This window comes from Gobius niger (assembly GCF_951799975.1).
Source record: "Gobius niger genome assembly, chromosome: 10".
Taxonomy (NCBI): Eukaryota; Metazoa; Chordata; class Actinopteri; order Gobiiformes; family Gobiidae; genus Gobius; species Gobius niger.
The window spans coordinates 6,521,335-6,540,285 of NC_136861.1; the positions used below are offsets into that span (position 1 = coordinate 6,521,335).

An 18,951-nucleotide genomic window follows, 5' to 3' on the forward strand; every position below is an offset into this window, starting at 1 on the left:
ACCTGCACTAAACCTGGACTAAATCTGGACGAAACCTGCACTAAATCTGGACTAAACCTGGGCTAAACCTGGACTAAAAATGGACAAAACCTGCACTAAACCTGGAGTAAATCTGGACTAAACCTGGATTAAACCTGCACTAAACCTGGATTAAATCTGGACTAAACCTGGACTAAACCTGGAAGAAATCTGAGCTAAACCTGGGCTAAAGTTGGGATTTATCTGCACTAAACCTGTACTAAATCTGGGATAAAGTTGGGCTTTATCTGCACTAAACCTGTACTAAATCTGCACTACACCTGGACTAAACCTGCACTAAACCTGGACTAAATCTGGGCTAAACCTGGACTAAACCTGCACTAAACCTAGATTAAACCTGGACTAAATCTTAACTTGTGAAATAATAAACAAAGAAACCGTTGGAGGTTTTAAGTAAACACAGACTGGAAAGTTTTCAGGTACTTTAGTGCAGAAGACATCGCCAAAACCTGAGACAAATTGACTTTTTTTTTACTTTTTTACCACAAAACTCGACTGTAAAGCGGAGAATACCCAGACTCGACGCACGCCCACAGCAGGACGGGGGGACGGGGGGGGGGAGATCACAGGGTCCGGCCGGGGTAATGACAGAACGGGGGAACAGTCTTACCCCGGGATCGCAGCCTTTAAAGCTTCAGCTCAGCCTAAGATGTGGTTTAAGACTAAGCCGGGTCTCAGAGGATCAGAGCAAACCTGGCAACGCAGGTGAGGCGGATCCTGAGGAGGAATAACAGTCAATGATCAGGCATTTGTGGAGCTTCCCTTTGGTTTAACCTGGGCTAAACCTGGGCTAAACCTGGACTAAACCTGAGGTAAACCTGGAGTAAACCTGGACTAAACCTGGACTAAACTTGGCCTAAACCAGGGCTAAACCTGGACTAAACCTGGGCTAAACTTGGGCTAAACTTGGGATAAACCTGGACTAAACCTGGGCTAAACCTGGGCTAAACCTGGGCTAAACCTGGGCTAAACTTGGGCTAAACTTGGGCTAAATCTGGACTAAACCTGGGCTAAACTTGGGCTAAACCTGGACTAAACCTGGGCTAAACTTGGGCTAAACCTGGGCTAAACTTGGGCTAAACCTGGACTAAACCTGGGCTAAACTTGGGCTAAACCTGGACTAAACCTGGACTAAATCAGCACAAAACCTGGGCTAAACCTGGGCTAAACCTGGACTAAACCTGGACTAAACCTGGGCTAAACCTGGGCTAAACTTGGGCTAAACCTGGGCTAAACCTGGGCTAAACCTGGGCTAAACTTGGGCTAAACCTGGACTAAACCTGGGCTAAACCTGGGCTAAACTTGGGCTAAACTTGGGCTAAACCTGGACTAAACCTGGACTAAACCTGGGCTAGAACTTGGGCTAAACCTGGACTAAACCTGGGCTAAACTTGGGCTAAACCTGGACTAAACCTGGACTAAATCAGCACAAAACCTGGGCTAAACATGGGCTAAACTTGGGCTAAACCTGGACTAAACCTGGGCTAAACCTGTACTAAACCTGGGCTAAACATGGGCTAAACCTGGACTAAACCTGGACTAAACCTGGACTAAACCTGGACTAAACTTGGCCTAAACCTGGACTAAACCTGGGCTAAACCTGGGCTAAACATGGGCTAAACTTGTCCTAAACCTGGGCTAAACCTGGACTAAACTTGGGCTAAACCTGGACTAAATCTAGTCCTAAATGCAAGACTTTTTGTCACGTTATTGTTACTTTTTATCACATTTTTGAAGCGCTTTCGTCGTGTTTTTGTCTGTTTTTCCCCCGCTCTTTTATGGCTTTTTGGTTTGTTTTTTCTAATCGCTCTTAAAGTCGTCATTGTCGTTTTTGTAGCGTTTTTCAAGATTTAGATTTGGGTAAAGCCAAACTGGAGAAAATGTCCTCGGTTCTGTGGGGGTTAAGAGATTTAGAAAAACAAACTGATGATATTGATTGTTGAAGGTGAACCAGGAAACCAAGAATAAAGTTGAACTAAATTTAAATTAAATGAACTAAATCCGGGCACAAACTGGTCTAATCTGGACTAAACCTGAACCAGACGTGGACTAAACCTGGACTAAACCTGAGTAATTGGAGCTGAAGTGCAATGACAGAGGAACAGGACTAAACGCTGCAGATCCAGATGTGGCAGGTTCAGATGTAAAGGCACGCGCTGATGCTCCAGATGCAGTTACGTCACAGGTGCGACATGTCTGACCCGAGTCTAAACAAACAAAAGCCCAGAGGAAACAGGTCTCTGCTGGGGGTCACAGCTGCATCACACACCGCCCCCACGAGCCGTTCACGCGGACCCGAGACCAAACAACGGCACGGCACTTACCGCGTGCACCTGGCCCCGCGCGGCCGCCTGCACGAGCGGCGGTGGCGGGGTCCGCGTGTCCCCTTTCCGCTGTAGTCTCCTCCGCGCGAGCTCCCCTCCGCGCGCCTCTCTCCTCTCGCGGGTCGCGCTGGAGTCCAGGCCGCTGAAGCTCCAGAGCGCGAGCGTCTGCACGAGCAGCAGCACGGCCACCGCCGCGAGCAGCGCCACGGAGCGCGAGCGGCGGCACGGCCTCATCATCATCCTCCTCCTCACGAGCTCCGTACGAGCCCCGGGCACCACGCGCCAGCAGCACCAGCAGGATGTGCCCTCGCGCCCGGAGCCTGCAGCGCGAGTGCAGCGGGAGGAGGGACAGAGGCGCGAGGAGGAGGAGGAGGGTCCCCCGCCTCTGACTCTGCATCAGCAGCGCGAGACTGTCCCCACGAGACGGAGGCGCGAACTGCAGAGCTCAGATCCGTGACAGAGGCTGGACGTCTATACAGCACTTCAGTACTTTACTCTCATTTAAAGAAAATTACACATAATACACGTGATCACGTGATCACGCGACTCTGTAGAGCAACGATGACAATGATTTAAATGTTCACAAACACATTCACTTTACATTTTATTGCTTGATTGTTTTGACGCATAGAAAACATTTCTGTTGTTGAACATTTGCATCTTCAAGATAGAAAAGGTAAAAAAAACACAAGAGGAAATGCAAAAAATGTCTGCTTAAAAAATCAAACGATGTTCTCTAAAGTGTTTTCTTATAAACTGGACTAATACTGTAATAAACTGGACTAATACTGTTATAACCTGGACTAACTGTTATAACCTGGACTAACACTGTTATAACCTGGACTAACTGTTATAACCTGGACTAACACTGTTATAACCTGGACTAACTGTTATAACCTGGACTAATACTGTTATAAACTGGCGTCCCTGAGCCTCCGTGTTAGCCCTGTACGGAGCGGTGCATTAATAATAGTGAGCGGCTCCGCCTCCGTACTCCGCCACTGGCTTGATGGCCCTGATGATTTGGATTCTTCTGGGGTCCCACACACAGTCCTCCTCCAGGCCGCTCTTCACCATCCCACAGTTGGGGGGCACCCACGCCGTGTCGTAGCCGTGGTCGTGCCAGGTTTTCTGCTGAGGGTGGCCCTGGTAGTTGATGGCAATAACTTTCCCAACGTTAACTTTCACCTAAACGAGCAGATAAGAGGACATTAGGGTTTCCCTTTGTCTTTTTCAGGAGTAATGACCTCATTATGGGATATTAATACAGTCGTATGTTACACCACACGTGTGGAAATGGACTTTATTCACTACTTCTGTAGCCACTGCTGCCCTAGGGCTGAGTGAAGTATAAGCCGCCGCCAAGCGTCTGAATCCTTACCTGCTCACAGTTATGAGACGATAGAGGTTATGCATGTGATGTCATAGCAACAGTGTGGAGATACAGAGGGAACAGAACATGCACTTTATAAAAGACATATTTGCATTTTTGTCATTGTCTAAAATTAAACCAGAATTAACTTTTTTTTAAGGTCAATTAGAATTTAAAAAATGATTTCCATTTGCTCAGTGGACTGTGCGTGTGATGTTTGCATGTTTCTCTCCCTGAGTCTGTGTGAGTTTCCTCCGGCTGCTCAAGTTTGCCCCATCAACTAAAAACATGCACAATAGCCTGGCTCCACATCTGGAGAGGGGTCTGCCCCCCCAGCTCCTCATGGGCAGCGGGATCAGACGGGTCAAATGCAGAGGTCAAAGCAACTTAATCTTAACCTTGACGTTTGTAGAAAAAAATCCAATATAAACATATCTTAAATAAACTGTGATCCACAAAAGGCTTTGCTCCTTCTCAACATAAACAGCTAACTACAGTTAGCTAACGCTAGCTCAGTCATGTTTGTTATTTCAGGGGCTTTTAAACCATAGAACTCTACAGCACTCGTCAGGTTTGTGAATCTGTTATTTTGGAATGAATATGTAAGAAATAAAGCCCAGACTTTAGTTGAACTTGAGTGCTTCAGACAGTGCAGGAACCACATGATGAAGCTCTTATAGATGAAGAGCCCCGGGGCCTGGAGGAGCATGAGGAGCACCTTGATGACGACGCGGTCATAGTCGGGCCAGTTCAGGGGGTAGCGGCTGGCCTTCTGCAGGTCCCGGCTCAGGTAGACCCCGGGGCCCAGCATCCCGTCTGCAGACCGTTGGAACCCGGAGCTCAGGATGAACCGGGCGCTGCTGCTGCTGGTGCCGTGGTACATCACGTAGTAACGGTCTGAGGGAGACAAGAGTCAAACTGTGACATGTCCCACAACAGCTTTGGTTTGTGCTCAGTAAATGAAGCCGTGAGGACAATTCCAGATCCCGCCTGTTAAGGATGCACCGATACCACTTTTTCTAAAACCGATACGAGTCCGAGTACTTGGATTTAAGTACTCGCCGATACCGAATACCGATACGAGTACAAGGCATTTTCTTCAACATTCTTACTTTTTTCACAGCAGATTGGTTTGTAATTACTAAATTTACTCATTTACATTTCCTTAAATAAAGTAGGCGACACATTTAAGAGCAGTTATATTAGAATTGTGCTGATGCCATTTATTTATTTATTTTTATTTTCATTCTAATTTTTAATTCTTAATTTTTATTGCTCTGTCCATCATAGACAGAAAAGCCCATGTCCAAAAGCTCCCAATGCCTGTGCTTTATTCATTTATGTATTATATATATAAATGAATAACTATATATATTATTTTTATTTAACAATAGAGATTTAAATGGTCTCTTTTCATCTTTACTTCAGCTCCTGTAGATTTTCTCGTGTGTTTGTAGTAACTTAGCGAGAAGCTACAGCGTTTTCATTGTTCTGCTGCAGCTCATTTTCCCTCAATATAGACATGCTGTATGTCTTTAATTTGGATTTTCTGAGGACTTTTTAGTCGCTGGGTTTGTTTTTTCAGATGAATAAATCCCTGGGCTTAAAACGGCGTCAGAATGGCTAAAACTGTTAGCCGCGAGTTAGCAACATTAGCAACGTTAGCCTGTATGTTGTAAACTCTGCAGACGCTGCAGCACTAACAACATTTAGCTCTGGTTAAATCCAGCTCAGACTCTGGTTTAGAGAGCACAGTCTGTAATAAAGTCAGCTCTATATGGATTATTGTATTTACACTAAAGAATTCTCCAGTTTGTTGCTTCTTCTCTCCTCAGCTGAGAGCGGCGCCTCGAAGGTGCGCTGGCCAAATGGTATCGGTTTCTGGTATCGGGACCTCATGAATGAGTACAAGCCTGTGGTATCGGCCTGATACCCGATGCTGGTATCGGTATCGATGCATCCCTACCACCTGTGGTCGTGGTCAGGGACGTCTGACACTGAGACAGTGAGGAGTTTGGAGATTTTAAGACTTACTCGAGTTGGCGCAAAATACAACCCAATTTTTGTAGCCTCATGGCGATGTTACAGAATAGTAGTAATTAAAAATGATGTTGCAGTTCATCATTTTAAATTCATGAACATTTGTGTGAATGTGTCAGTATTAGCTGCAAAGCTCGTTTTCACTGTTGTCCCTGGGAAAGGTGTAAAAGCAACAATTATAAAAGACAGCAGAGACCGGGGATGGTTGTAACACTTTTTGCTTCAGCTCCTGTAACTCACGGAATATTTGAGCTAGAGTTCTCAAACGTTTATACAAAGTACCAACATTTGTTCCTACAAATGGCACCGGTTCAAACCTCTGTGAGAATATCACAGGCATGTGAGTTGAATCAAATACATGGTGGTTAGTTATGACCTACCCCACTACCAGGGTAGGTCGTAACACATGCTGGGTCAATTATAACAGACAAAATAAATAAAAACAGAGGCTATTTTTGTTGAATTTTTGTTGAATTTTTGTTGAGTTTTTGTCACATTTTTGTTGATTTTTTGTGACTTTTTTGTTGAGTTTTTGTCACATTTTTGTTGAATTTTTGTCACATTTTTGTTGAGTTTTTGTTGCTTTTTGTTGCTTTTTTGTTGATTTTTTTGTTGATTTTTTGTTGAATTTTTGTCACATTTTATTGAATTTTTGTTGAATTTTTGTCACATTGTTGTTGAATTTTTATCACATTTTTATTGCGTTTACATCCTTGTTTTCTTCTCATTTTTTGTGGCTATTTTGGTGCTTTTTTCCCCAAGAACGTTTCTGATTAGGGTAAAGCCAAACTGGAGAAAATGGGATCCGTTCAGGTGGGAGTTAAGAGGTTAAACAGCTCTGACCTGGCTCATAACAGGGTGTCGTGACCCGCTCCGTCTCTCACCGTGTCCTCACCTCTCTGTGACTCTGAAGTGCAGCTTTCTGAACTCACTGTTTTTTGGAGCAGCTGATCCCAGGCGCTCGGCCCCGTACGGGAAGTCAAAGTCGTCCTCGGCCCAGCGGTACGGCATGGTCAGACTCTACAGCAACTGCAAAGAGTCAGACAGAGGGACATATTTACTATTCTAGTACTGGAATACGAGACTGCTCCTCATCAGGATGCAGTGGGATTGAACCAGCGGCCACAATCGATCAAAAAGGACAGCCACAACTCCAAAGAAATTACATTTGTATGTGCAAATAATGTAAAATATTGTAGTTTCCTTATAATTATTGTTTAGGAATCCATTAATAATCCCATTAAGCTGAAATCATGATCAGAATAACACATTTTAACATTTAACATGTTTCTGTGTTTTCCCAATATTGAATGAACGTTCCCCAGGAAAGGACTGCGACCCACCTGTTGAGAACCACTGTTTAACCTCCTAACTCCCGCCTGAGCCGAGAGCATTTTCTCCAGTTCAGCTTTACCTGAATCCTGTAGGCCAGTGTAACGCCTCATTTGAAAGCTAAGATCTACAAAACTCATCTAAATGGATCTTTTTCCTCACGTCATCAGATTTTTTTTCCATTGTTTTATTGGGGGGGGGCATTAAACTCATTTTTGTAACTTTTTTGTATTTTTTTTTGTAACTTTTTGTCACTTTTTTGTAATTTTTTGTAATTTTTATGGTCATTTTTTGGTCCATTTTTTTGTCAATTTTTGTCACTTTTTTTTGGTCAATTTTTGTCTTTTTTTTTTTACATTTTTGCCACTTTTTCGTCAATTTTTGTCACATTTTTGTCATTTTTTGTCAATTTTTTTTGTACATTTTTGTCAATTTTTGTAAAAAAATTTGTCACATTTTTGTCCATTTTTTGTCAATTTTTTGTCTCATTTTTGTCAAATTTTTGTGAGATTTTTGCCACTTTTTCGTCAATTTTTGTCACTTTTTTTGGTCATTTTTTGTCAATTTCTTGTCAATTTTTTTGTCACATTTTTGTCATTTTTTGTGACATTTTTTGTGACATTTTTTGTAAAAAAATTGTCATTTTTTGTCACATTTTCAACATTGTTTTCATCTCAGTTCTTTCGCTATTTTCACACCTTTTTTTCCAGAAGCTTTAGGATTGGGGTAAAGCCAAACTGGAGAAAAGGTGCTCGGTTCAGGTGGGAGTTAAGGGGTTAAAGCTGTTTCATAAGACAATCGTTCTCAAATACATACTTTTTTTTTCATACTGTGATCATAAGAAACTTTCCCAAATGCACAGACCTGCACTTTGCACGTAAGACAGAAAACAATATGCAGTCGTGTCGGTTTTGTGTGACATTTACAACACTGAGACTCCAACTGTGGAAGGAAACTATCATCCACTCGCTTTTGGACGTGAAAAGATAAATCTATTACGTAAACTTCCTCCACACACGATAATAGCCGTTATTTCATCACCACGTGCGCCTAAACCTAATCTAAAGAAGGGTATTGTTGCACAGGCCTGATACTTTGCTCGGGTAAACATGCGTAAATCCTGCGTAAAACCGTCACTCTTTGATATAAAAACAACAGCATGAGTTCTTTAATCAACATTTCCAGAGACTTTTCTTCATCATTGATTTATTTATGAATCATATCGAGGTTGGACTCACCGATTGTCAGAAAAGTTCCGGCGAAGACGGTCCTCAGGTTCAGCGAAGCAACAGGTCGACGAGCGCGAGTTTCACTTTCCGCTAAATGTGAAAAAAAAAAGAAAAGAAAAAAAAAAAAATCAGTTTACGAGCGCAGCGGTGCAGGAAACTATGGTGTTTCCTAAAGAGTGTGCGGTGACATATTTCTGAGCTAAACCGAGGCTGAAGGTCTGTTTGGGCTTTTCTTTGTTGTTAACCTCTTAACTCCCGCCTGAACCGAGAGGATCTTTTTCCTCACGTCATCAGATTTTTTTTCCATCATTTTTTTGTTGGGTGTTCAACTCATTTTTGCAACTTTTTTTGTCACATTTTTGTCATTTTTTCGTCCATTTTTTATAAAAAAAATTGTCTTTTTTTTTGGTCACATTTTTGTAATTTTTTTGTCACATTTTGTCACATTTATTATAATTTTTTTTGTTACATTTTTGTCATATTTTTTTATTTTTTTGTCACATTTTTGTCATATTTTTGTCAATTTATTGTGACATTTTTGAAGAAGAAGAAGTCGCATTTTTGTAGTTTTTTTGTCAATTTTTTATCACATTTTTGTCATATTTTTGTAATTTTTTCATCAATTTTTCCTCACTTTTTTGTCAATGTTTTCTCACTTTTTTCTCACATTTCCATCATTGTTTTCGTCTCAGTTTTGTTGCTATTTTCACAGCTTTTTTCCTGAAGCTTTTGGACTGGGGTAAAGCCAAACTTGAGAAAATGTGCTCGGTTCAGGTGGGGGTTAAGGGGTTAATGGTTTAGTCCAGTGGTTCCCAACCTTTTTTGTCCCATGTACCCCTTGAGGCATTGATTTATACTCCGAGTACCCCCTAACTCAAAGATCCTGCCAAAATCTTAACAAATTGAGCAACTAAACATGTATCATTCAGGATTTAGTAGATTGTAATATTCAAAATACAGCAGAAATACTCTCAAAGTCAAGCCTTTTACTCAAAATCATGATTAAAACTAACTTTTCTTTGAAAGTAATATTGACACTATCTCTTTCCCCTCATTTTTAAATCTGAGGTAAGTCCAAGTACCCCCTGCCAAGTGCTCAAGTACCCCAAGGGGTCCCCGTACCCCTGGTTGGGAAACACTGGTTTAGTCAAAACCGTCTGATGCCGTCATATTTCCAGATGTTTTTATTAGGGTGGCACAGGGGTGGCACCTGAGCCGACCCACACGTCTTTAAAATATAAAATGAGAACTAAACATTAATGTCACTCTCAGGACAGTCAACATTATTTTGAAATAGAAAATGGGCTCCTTCATAATCCCTCTGGTCTGGGTCTTGTTTAAAAAAATGCAGAAATGACTCGGCTGATGATCCATGAAGCAAACGCTGAGTAAATGATCTCCTAACGCTGCATCTACAGACGTCGTTATCGAAAATAGTTCAAATACTCGTCTCTGTAAAGACACCGATCATTTTAATAGAAGTGCATTTAGTCAAGAAGTTTTCATATTCACCAGTTACATTTATTACTTGATTGTTTTGACGCATAGAAAACCGTTCAGTTACACATTTGCAACTTCAAAATAGAAAAGGTACAAAAATACAAGAGAAAATACAGGCAATTTCAGTAAAAAAAAATGAGACAATGTATGTTCTGTAAGTGTTTTCTTATAAACTGAACATTCCCTGTGTGACATTATAGAGCAGCACTTTAATCATAATCAGCATTATTAATCATTGGCATTCCAGCTCAGGAAAGCAGAACAAAATAGAACAACACCTGCCATAAGACATACAGAAGAACCATAAAGCAATTAACAATGTCTTTAGGGACTATTATGCAACACTTTATGGATCGGAAGGTAATGCCGTAATAATAAACAATTAGAACATTAAATCACCAGCTTTAGATCAGGAAGTGAAAGACAAAAATGACGCCCACATTATAGTGGGTGAAGTGCTCAACACAAAACTCTCTCCGATGGAAAGGCTCCTGAGGAGGACGCTCACACCACAGGATTTTATACATTTTTCGCTTAAAGGTCCTATATCATGCAAAATCGACTTTTTGGAGCTTATAGCCATGTTGTTGTGCTATTTCCTTATCACAAACACCCCCAGAGTGGTTTGTGGCTTCATTCACGCAGCTCTCAGTAATCCTCCTGAATCCTGCTCTCTGAGCAGCTGCTCCGCCCTCTCCTGGTGAACGACTGAGTGTTCAGTTGTGTCGTAACAGCGGAACGGAAGTGCTCGACGTCTGTAATGTAATGTCTTAATTCTATGCTTACGGCCTGATTTTAATTTGTAAAACAGCGTTTTCATTATTTCTGTCGTAAGAGAGAAACAAAGAGTAAATAATGTAAAAAAATAAGAAAAAGAAAAAAAATAAGAAAAAAAAAAAAAAGGATGTGCCCGAGGTGCTTCCAGGTCAGCTGAGGCCAAAACAAACACATCCCTCTGAACAGATCAGTCATGTTTGCGCTGCAGCTGTGAAGATGGAGCTCGTTACCTACTCTGGACACACCTGTTCTTTATTCTTACCTAACGATAATGTCACGGACGGAGAAAAAGAAGCGCGTTTGGCTACGAGGACGAGGAGTTTATATTCAACCCTTTTCAGGAAGAGGCCACTCAGCTGTTTTTTTCTCCGGGATTCAGCGACTATCACCAAAATATTGTTTTTCTGTGACTGTCACTGATGGATGTTTGGTGAACCTTCGCCAGAACCAAAGTGGATTAACTTTTATAACCAACGCGAGTCCAACATTGTAAACAGCGATGGACCAGAGGGTGAGTCAATCCAAACGCGGGTTAGCTTGTGTGTGTTAGCATGTGTGTTAGCATATTAGCATGTGTGTTAGCCATTTATGAAGCTGTGTTGCAGATGTCAACTCCGTATAACTGCATCGTGAAGTAACTTCACTTATTGTTGTTAATTTATATTACGGTAAAGTTGTATGCGCGGAGAGAGGGGGCGGAGTTAACTGAATCGAAGCGTTGTATCTTCCGGGTTTGAAAAATACCTCCAGAAAACACTTATATTTATCACAAAAATGAGTGCTCCATAATGGTAGAGGTACAATCATTCATATAAATGCCTATACTTAACTTTGGAATGGCTAAAGAAGCATGATATAGCCCCTTTAAGAAATCGCTCCTCTCCAAACTACTGTATATAATGACATCAGGTACTACCCGAAATAGCAATCTCTACTTTGGTCAATCTCAGTGATCGTCATAGGACTTTATAATCGACAGGTTTATAGCCACATCTTTATATTCATCTAATGTCCTGTCGTGTTAATTTAAAAATGAAAAAAACAGAATTAGTAAAAAACCAATGACAATAGCAGCTCCCGCTCCATACAGGACCAGTGGCGCCGGCGCTGGCTCTGGCTTGATGAAGTTGAGGACTTTGATTCTTCCGGGGTTCCACACACAGTCCTCCTCCAGGCCGCTCTTCACCATCCCACAGTTGGGGGGCACCCACGCCGTGTTGTAGCCGTGGTCGTGCCAGGTTTTCTGCCAAGGATGGTTCTGGCGGTCGATGCGTTTCACTTTTCCAACGTTCACTAGAACCTGAAGGAGCAGAAACAGGATATAAGGGTTTTTCCTTTGACTGATTGTTCTTCTCAGTCACATGACAGATCCATCATCAGAGAGAATGTGAACCGAGCATCGAAAAACACGTGTGTCTGACCGGACTTAATCAGCACAAACCAGGACGCAGCAGCAGGTGCACCTCACGTCTGCGAGAGCTCCTCAGACCTTCTACACTCGGGCTCTGTCAGGGCATTTAAAGGAATAGGCCACCGTTTTTACATACTGAGATATGCTCTTACCTCACTTTAGCCGAGTTAATATGTCCCCGTCTGGTCTTTGTCCGTGCGCTCTGCCAGGCAAACGGAGCACATACGCAGCCTCTCCCACATGTCACATAGCTCCAAAAAAGCTCACGATAGAAGCTACCAAGCTCTTCCACGTGTTCCCTATTTAAATAAAGTTACATGAAGTGTTTTCATGCGAAGTATATTTACACAGAAATGTAACATGTCGATTTTATAAGCAGATAAAAAGGGGCACTATATTGTGAGGCGTAATGATACGAGGAGCAAAACGTCCGCGCAGTAACTCCTAAAGACTTCCCCCACTCACTTCCGTCAATAACCTTTAGTAACACTTCACGTAACTTTATTTAAATAGGGAACACGTGGAAGAGCTTGGTAGCTTCTATCGTGAGCTTTTTTGGAGCTATGTGACATGTGGGAGAGGCTGCGTATGTGCTCCGTTTGCGTGACAGAGCGCACGGACAAAGACCAGACGGGGATATATTAACTCGACTAAAGTGAGGTAAGAGCATATCTCAGTATGTAAAAACGGTGGCCTATTCCTTTAACCATCTCTGACACATCTGCAGTCAAAGTAACTAAAACAGGCTTAATCACCGTCTGTGCGGCAAATGCCCGCTTTTTTTTTTTTTTTTATAAAAATGAAAGTATAAATCCATTGTCCACCACAGTCAGACGTAACAACACTGCACTAAGAGACGTACTGAAAGTAACTGCACAAACACAACATCTTGTGAGAATAGAACATCTCCCGATGCTTGACATGCTCCAAACATAATTGATTCTTTTTTGGAGACGCATTAAGTGAGGCCATTTTCCACCTCGATGGAAGCAAAGTAAAATCACAGCAAGCGCTTGTTTGCTTGTGGACGTACAGGTACGATTCTATTCATTTCTTTTAATCATTCATTTATCAGTTAGAACTTTCCATCGCGTCATCTCAAAACCCACAAGGCGTCCAAAGCTGAACTGAAAGAAAGTTTGTGGTACCCACTTTTGTCCAGGCTGAGCCGCTGTATTTACAGTGTTTCACCTCATTCATCTCTGCGCTCATATAGAGCCAGAGAAGAGCACCTTGATGACGATGCGGTCGTAGTCGGGACAGTCCAGGGGGTAGCGGCTGGCCTTCTGCAGGTCCCGGCTCAGGTAGACCCCGCGGCCCAGCATCCCATCAGAAGACTGTTTAAATCCGGATCTCTGGATGAGTTTGGCACTGCTGCTGCTGGTGCCGTGGTACATCACGTAGATACCGTCTTGGGCAAACAGGAGTAAAATAGTTACTATTAGTTTGTTACTTATGTTACTCAAGAACTTTTACTTCTTATTCTATGGCATTGATAAAAATGAACCGTCTTGTTTTCAAAAGGCTCCTCGATCTTCTCCAAACTCAAATATCAAAGATGTGTTTTTACGATACCGTCTTGAGGAACATCTGATCCCAGCTGCTCCGCTCCGCACGGCAGGTCAAAGTCGTCCTCGGCCCATCGGTACGACATGGTCAGACTCTGCAGGCAGAGAGTGAGACTGAGGTTTTATTTTACTATGGAAATGCATTTTCCTTTAGGTCCGATATCATGCAAAATCGACTTTTTGGAAGAAGGAGCTCTTTCTAACCTACTCTGGACACGTGTTCTTTTTTCTTACCTAACGATAATGTCACAGAGAAAAAAAAGCACGTTTAGCTACGAGGACTTTATTCAACCTTCCTAGAGAAGAGGCCACTCGCCAGAAGTTGGAATTTCTCTCCAGGATTCGGCGACTTTCACCAAAATAGTGTTTTTCTGTGACTGTCTCTGATGGATGTTTGGTGAATCTTCACCAGAATCAAAGTGGATAAACTTTTATAACCAACACGAGTCCCACAATGTGATGGAGCGGCCAGGACAGAGCGGTGAGTGAATGAAAACACGTGTTAGCATGTGTGTTAGCGCATGTGTTAGCATGTGTGTGTTAGCGTGTGTGTTAGCGTGTGTGTTAGCGCATGTGTTAGCATGTGTGTGTTAGCGCATGTGTTAGCATGTGTGTGTTAGCGTGTGTGTTAGCGTGTGTGTTAGCGTGTGTGTTAGCGTGTGTGTTAGCGCATGTGTTAGCATGTGTGTGTTAGCGCATGTGTTAGCATGTGTGTGTTAGCGTGTGTGTTAGCGTGTGTGTTAGCGTGTGTGTTAGCATGTGTGTGTTAGCGTGTGTGTTAGCGTGTGTGTTAGCGCGTGTGTTAGCATGTGTGTGTTAGCGTGTGTGTTAGCGTGTGTGTTAGCGTGTGTGTTAGCGTGTGTGTTAGCGCATGTGTTAGCATGTGTGTGTTAGCGTGTGTGTTAGCGTGTGTGTTAGCGTGTGTGTTAGCATGTGTGTGTTAGCGTGTGTGTTAGCGTGTGTGTTAGCGCGTGTGTTAGCATGTGTGTGTTAGCGTGTGTGTTAGCGTGTGTGTTAGCGCGTGTGTTAGCGTGTGTGTTAGCGTGTGTGTTAGCGCATGTGTTAGCATGTGTGTGTTAGCGTGTGTGTTAGCGTGTGTGTTAGCGCGTGTGTTAGCGCGTGTGTTAGCGCGTGTGTTAGCACATGTGTTAGCGTGTGTGTTAGCGCGTGTGTTAGCGCGTGTGTTAGCGCATGTGTTAGCATGTGTGTGTTAGCGTGTGTGTTAGCGTGTGTGTTAGCGCGTGTGTTAGCGCGTGTGTTAGCACATGTGTTAGCGTGTGTGTTAGCGCGTGTGTTAGCGCGTGTGTTAGCACATGTGTTAGCATGTGTGTGTTAGCCATTTATGAAGCTGTGTTGCAGATGTCAACTCCTTATAACTGCATCGTGAAGTAACTTCACTTATTGCTGTGATATTCATATTTCTTACTGCTAATAATGCATGGGCAGATTAGTTTGGAGAGAGGGTGCGGATTTGCAAAACACCCCCAGAAAATACTTATATTTCTCACAAAAATGAGTGCTCCATAGTGGTAGAGGATGTCTAAAATAGCAGATGCAGATCCTTTAACATCTGATTCAGACAGTGGGCGATGGACCTTTACTCTCATTGAAAACTATCAGAAATCCAAACTAACAGATGCATCTGAAGCTGATATTTATCTTTAAAGCCTATGTAATAAAAACTTCTTATTGTTCGTCATTGGATTCGGTCCACGTGGTAATGAAATAAAGGCTTTTATTGTATGTGTTGGATGTTTTCCTGGAAGAAAATGCACTGTATCTTTTCACGTCCAAAAGCAAGTGGGAAATGGGACGAGCCCGTAATACATAATTATGAATGAATTATATATTTGCTTTACAGCCTGCAATTGCATTTTTTGGGTGGCGTGTAATTGGGATTATTTATTGTTTTTACTCATTTACAACTAGCATAAACGCTATCTTAAGCAGAAAATGAATGTGTCATGTTAGCTTTATCAAACAACATTAACCCCTTAACTCCCACCTGAACCGAGCACATTTTCTCCAGTTTGGCTTCTGGTAAAAAGCTGTGAAAATAGCGACAAAACTGAGACTAAAACAATGATGAAAAAATGACAAAAATGTGACAAAAAAATGACAGGAAATTGACGGAAAAATGTGACAAAAAATGACCAAAAAAAATGACAAAAATTGACCAAAAAAATACAAAAAATGACCAAAAAAATGACAAAAAAATGTGACAAAAACTTAAAAAAAATACAAAAATAAATAAATAAAAAGTGACAAACATTGGATAAAAATTGACCAAAAAATGACCAAAATGTGACCAAAAAATGACCAAAAAATGACAAGAAATTGACAAAAAAATGAAAAAAATGTGACAAAAAAATACAAAAAAATTGACAAAAATGGGACAAAAAATTACCAAAAAAAAGACAAAAAAGTTACAAAAATGAGTTGAATAACCAACAAAAAAATGATGAAAAAAAAATCTGATGATGTGAGAAAAAAGATCCTCTCGATTCAGGCGGGAGTTAAGAGGTTAATGTGTCATGTTATCTTTATCAAACAACATTAATGTGTCATGTTATCGATTTACCGATCGATCTACGTTCCCGCCCTCGCCTATGGTCATGAGATTTGGGTAATGACCGAAAGGACAAGATCGCGAATACAAGCGGCCGAAATGAGTTTCCTTTGCAGGGTGGCTGGGGGTGAGGAGCTCAGTTACCCGGGAGGAGCTCGGAGTAGAGTCGCTGCTCCTTCACGTCGAAAGGAGCAGCTGAGGTGGCTCGGGCATCTGTTCCGGATGCCTCCTGGTCGCCTCCCGCGGGAGGTGTTCCAGGCATGTCCTAGTGGGACAAGGCCTCGTGGAAGGCCCAGGACACGGTGGTGGGACTATGTCTCCGAGCTGGCCTGGTGTCGCCTCGGGGTCCCCCCAGAACAGCTGGAGGAGGTGTGCGTGGATCGGGAAGTTTGAGCATCTCTGCTGAGACTGCTGCCCCCGCGACCCGGCCCCGGATAAAGCGGAAGAAAATGGATGGATGGATGGATGTTATCTTTATCAAACAACATTAATGTGTCATGTTATCTTTATCAAACAACATTAATGTGTCATGTTATCTTTATCAAACAACATTAATGTGTCATGTTATCTTTATCAAACAACAGAAGCATCAACGATTTCAAAATTGGTTCACGGGTCCGCAGCTTTCCCCTACTCCTAACTCTGGCCTACAGGCTGCGGGCTCAGCCTTTAGGTTTGGATGAAACAGGAGAAAATCCACTTGGTTAAGGCGGGTGGTGAGAGGTTAAATGACTGTAATAAACGTGTGTCCTCTGCTCACGTGCGTAAAATTGTCCAAACTTAGCAGATAAACCTTCTTTTCTGTTATTCGTCGAAGCACCTATGATAGCTTAATCATTTTGCAAGGGCCTACAAGAACGTGCATCAATTTCCCCCCAGAAAAAGTTTCTCTCAACACGTTCTTCAATTACTCAACAACTTTTCTGGTTGGACTCACCGCTTGTGTCACCGCGGAGGCTCCTGTGGAATAATAATTGAAAGATGATTTCCAACTCCGACAGTCCTTAAGGTCAGAACAGTAACAGGACGACTCTACTTTCACTTTCCTTTACGCGCGCGCAGCGGTGCAGGAATTTGGGGGTTTCCTTGAGATCGTGCGGGAGTACTAAGCTGTTGTTTGGATGGTGGAGGCGCCCTCTAGAGGAGATGATTGGTATGAGAGGATGCAGAGGGATCACCATGGCAACCGGGGGCGGACCGGGACTGAAACACGGCCCTGGACTCTGACCAGCCTGGCCCAAATTAGCGTCAATGCGTTAAATGTTTAAACCTCTGAACCGAGTGCGTTTTCTCCAGTTCAGCTTGATCCAAATCTAAAAGCTTCTCGACTGCAGAGCAGCCGTGTGACGCCTCGTTTGAAAGTTAACCTCTTAACTCCCGCCTGAACCGAGAGGATCTTTTTCCTCACGTCATCAGATTTTTTTTCCATAATTTTTTTTGTTGGGTATTCAACTCATTTTTGTAACTTTTTTGTCATTTTTTTTGTAATTGTTTGTCACATTTTTGTCATTTTTTTGTCATTTTTTGTCAATTTGTTTTAATATTTTTTAGTCAATTTTTGTCATTTTTTTGTCAATTTTTGTCACATTTTTTTGTGTCATTTTGTGTCATTTTTTGTCAATTTGTTTTAATTTTTTTTGGTCAATTTTAGTCAATTTTTGTCACATTTTTTTTTGTCATTTTTTGTCACATTTTTGTCATTTTTTTGTCATTTTTTGTCAATTTGTTTTAGTCAATTTTTGTCTTTTTTTTGTCAATTTGTATCACATTTTTGTCATATTTTTGTAATTTTTTTGTCACATTTTGTCACATTTTTGTCACTTTTTTGTTATTTTTTTGTCATTTTTTGTCACATTTTTTTCATTTTTTTGTCAATTTTTTATCACATTTTTTTGGTCATTTTTTGTCATATTTGAATCAACATTTTTGTCATATTTTTGTTATTTTTTTGTCACATTTTTGCCATTTTTTTGTCATTTTTTTGTAAATTTTTTGTCAATTTCTTGTGACATTTTTGCCACTTTTTCATCAATTTCTCATCACTTTTTTGTCAATGTTTTCTCACTTTTTGTCACATTTCCATCATTGTTTTCGTCTCAGTTTTGTTGCTATTTTCACAGCTTTTATCCACACTGGAGAAAATGTGCTCGGTTCAGGGGGGAGTTAAGGGGTTAAGACCTACAAAAGTGATGGTAACTTTTTGTCACGTCGCCACATTTTTTGTGTGTGTTTTTGTCACATTTTTGTCTCTTTTTGTGCCTTTTTTTTAATCTCTTTTTTCATTACTTTGTTTTCATGTTTTTGTCACTTTTTTGTTGCTTTTCCGGCATATTTTTTGATCCATTTTCACCTTTGTTATTGTCGATTTTTGATGCTTTTCTTTCAAGCTTTTAGATTTGGGTAATGCTCAGTTACTGTTATAGCCACAGTCACCCCTGGGGCAGACTGACAGAGGCGAGGCTGCCAATCTGTGCCATCATCAGCCCCACTGATCATTCACAGAGAGGCAAACACATGCTCATTCACTCTGGCCTATTGTACATGTTTGTATTGTAAGTTCATACATATATTTTATTTATCCAAGATACAAACAAACAAACATTTTTTTTTCTTTTTCGCCATTTTCTGGTGGAATATGAACTTATTTATCGCAGACAAATAAAGTCAAGTGTAAATCAGGCCCATATGGATGTTTTCTCACAGCAGATTGTTCAGTAGAAGTGAAAAAACGGCAAATGTAGCTAGCGCTAGCTAACCGTTAGCATTAACCCGATGCTAACATGAAGCATC

The 18,951-nt window shown here is 41.6% G+C and overlaps 2 protein-coding genes across 2 annotated transcripts in view; both read right to left on the reverse strand.

The window, feature by feature from the left end:
- The window catches only part of LOC306968841 (xylosyltransferase 1-like), a 60,885-nt gene extending 58,130 nt beyond the window's left edge, over nucleotides 1-2,755 (reverse strand). The window contains exon 1 of the mRNA XM_079564379.1: nucleotides 2,364-2,755. Within this exon, the coding sequence (XP_079420505.1) occupies nucleotides 2,364-2,603 (240 nt within the window). The 5' untranslated portion in view covers nucleotides 2,604-2,755. The remainder of the gene's footprint in view (nucleotides 1-2,363) is intronic.
- Nucleotides 2,756-3,312: 557 nt separating this feature from the next.
- Nucleotides 3,313-17,125, reverse strand: LOC306969016 (uncharacterized protein). Its single transcript, XM_079564625.1, has 4 exons — nucleotides 17,099-17,125; nucleotides 13,600-13,687; nucleotides 4,454-4,632; nucleotides 3,313-3,551 (listed from the first exon to the last, which is right to left on the reverse strand). Exons 2-4 carry the CDS (start codon nucleotides 13,676-13,678, stop codon nucleotides 3,327-3,329), a joined length of 483 nt encoding a protein of 160 aa, XP_079420751.1. The 5' UTR covers nucleotides 13,679-13,687; nucleotides 17,099-17,125; the 3' UTR covers nucleotides 3,313-3,326.
- Nucleotides 17,126-18,951: the final 1,826 nt, after the last annotated feature.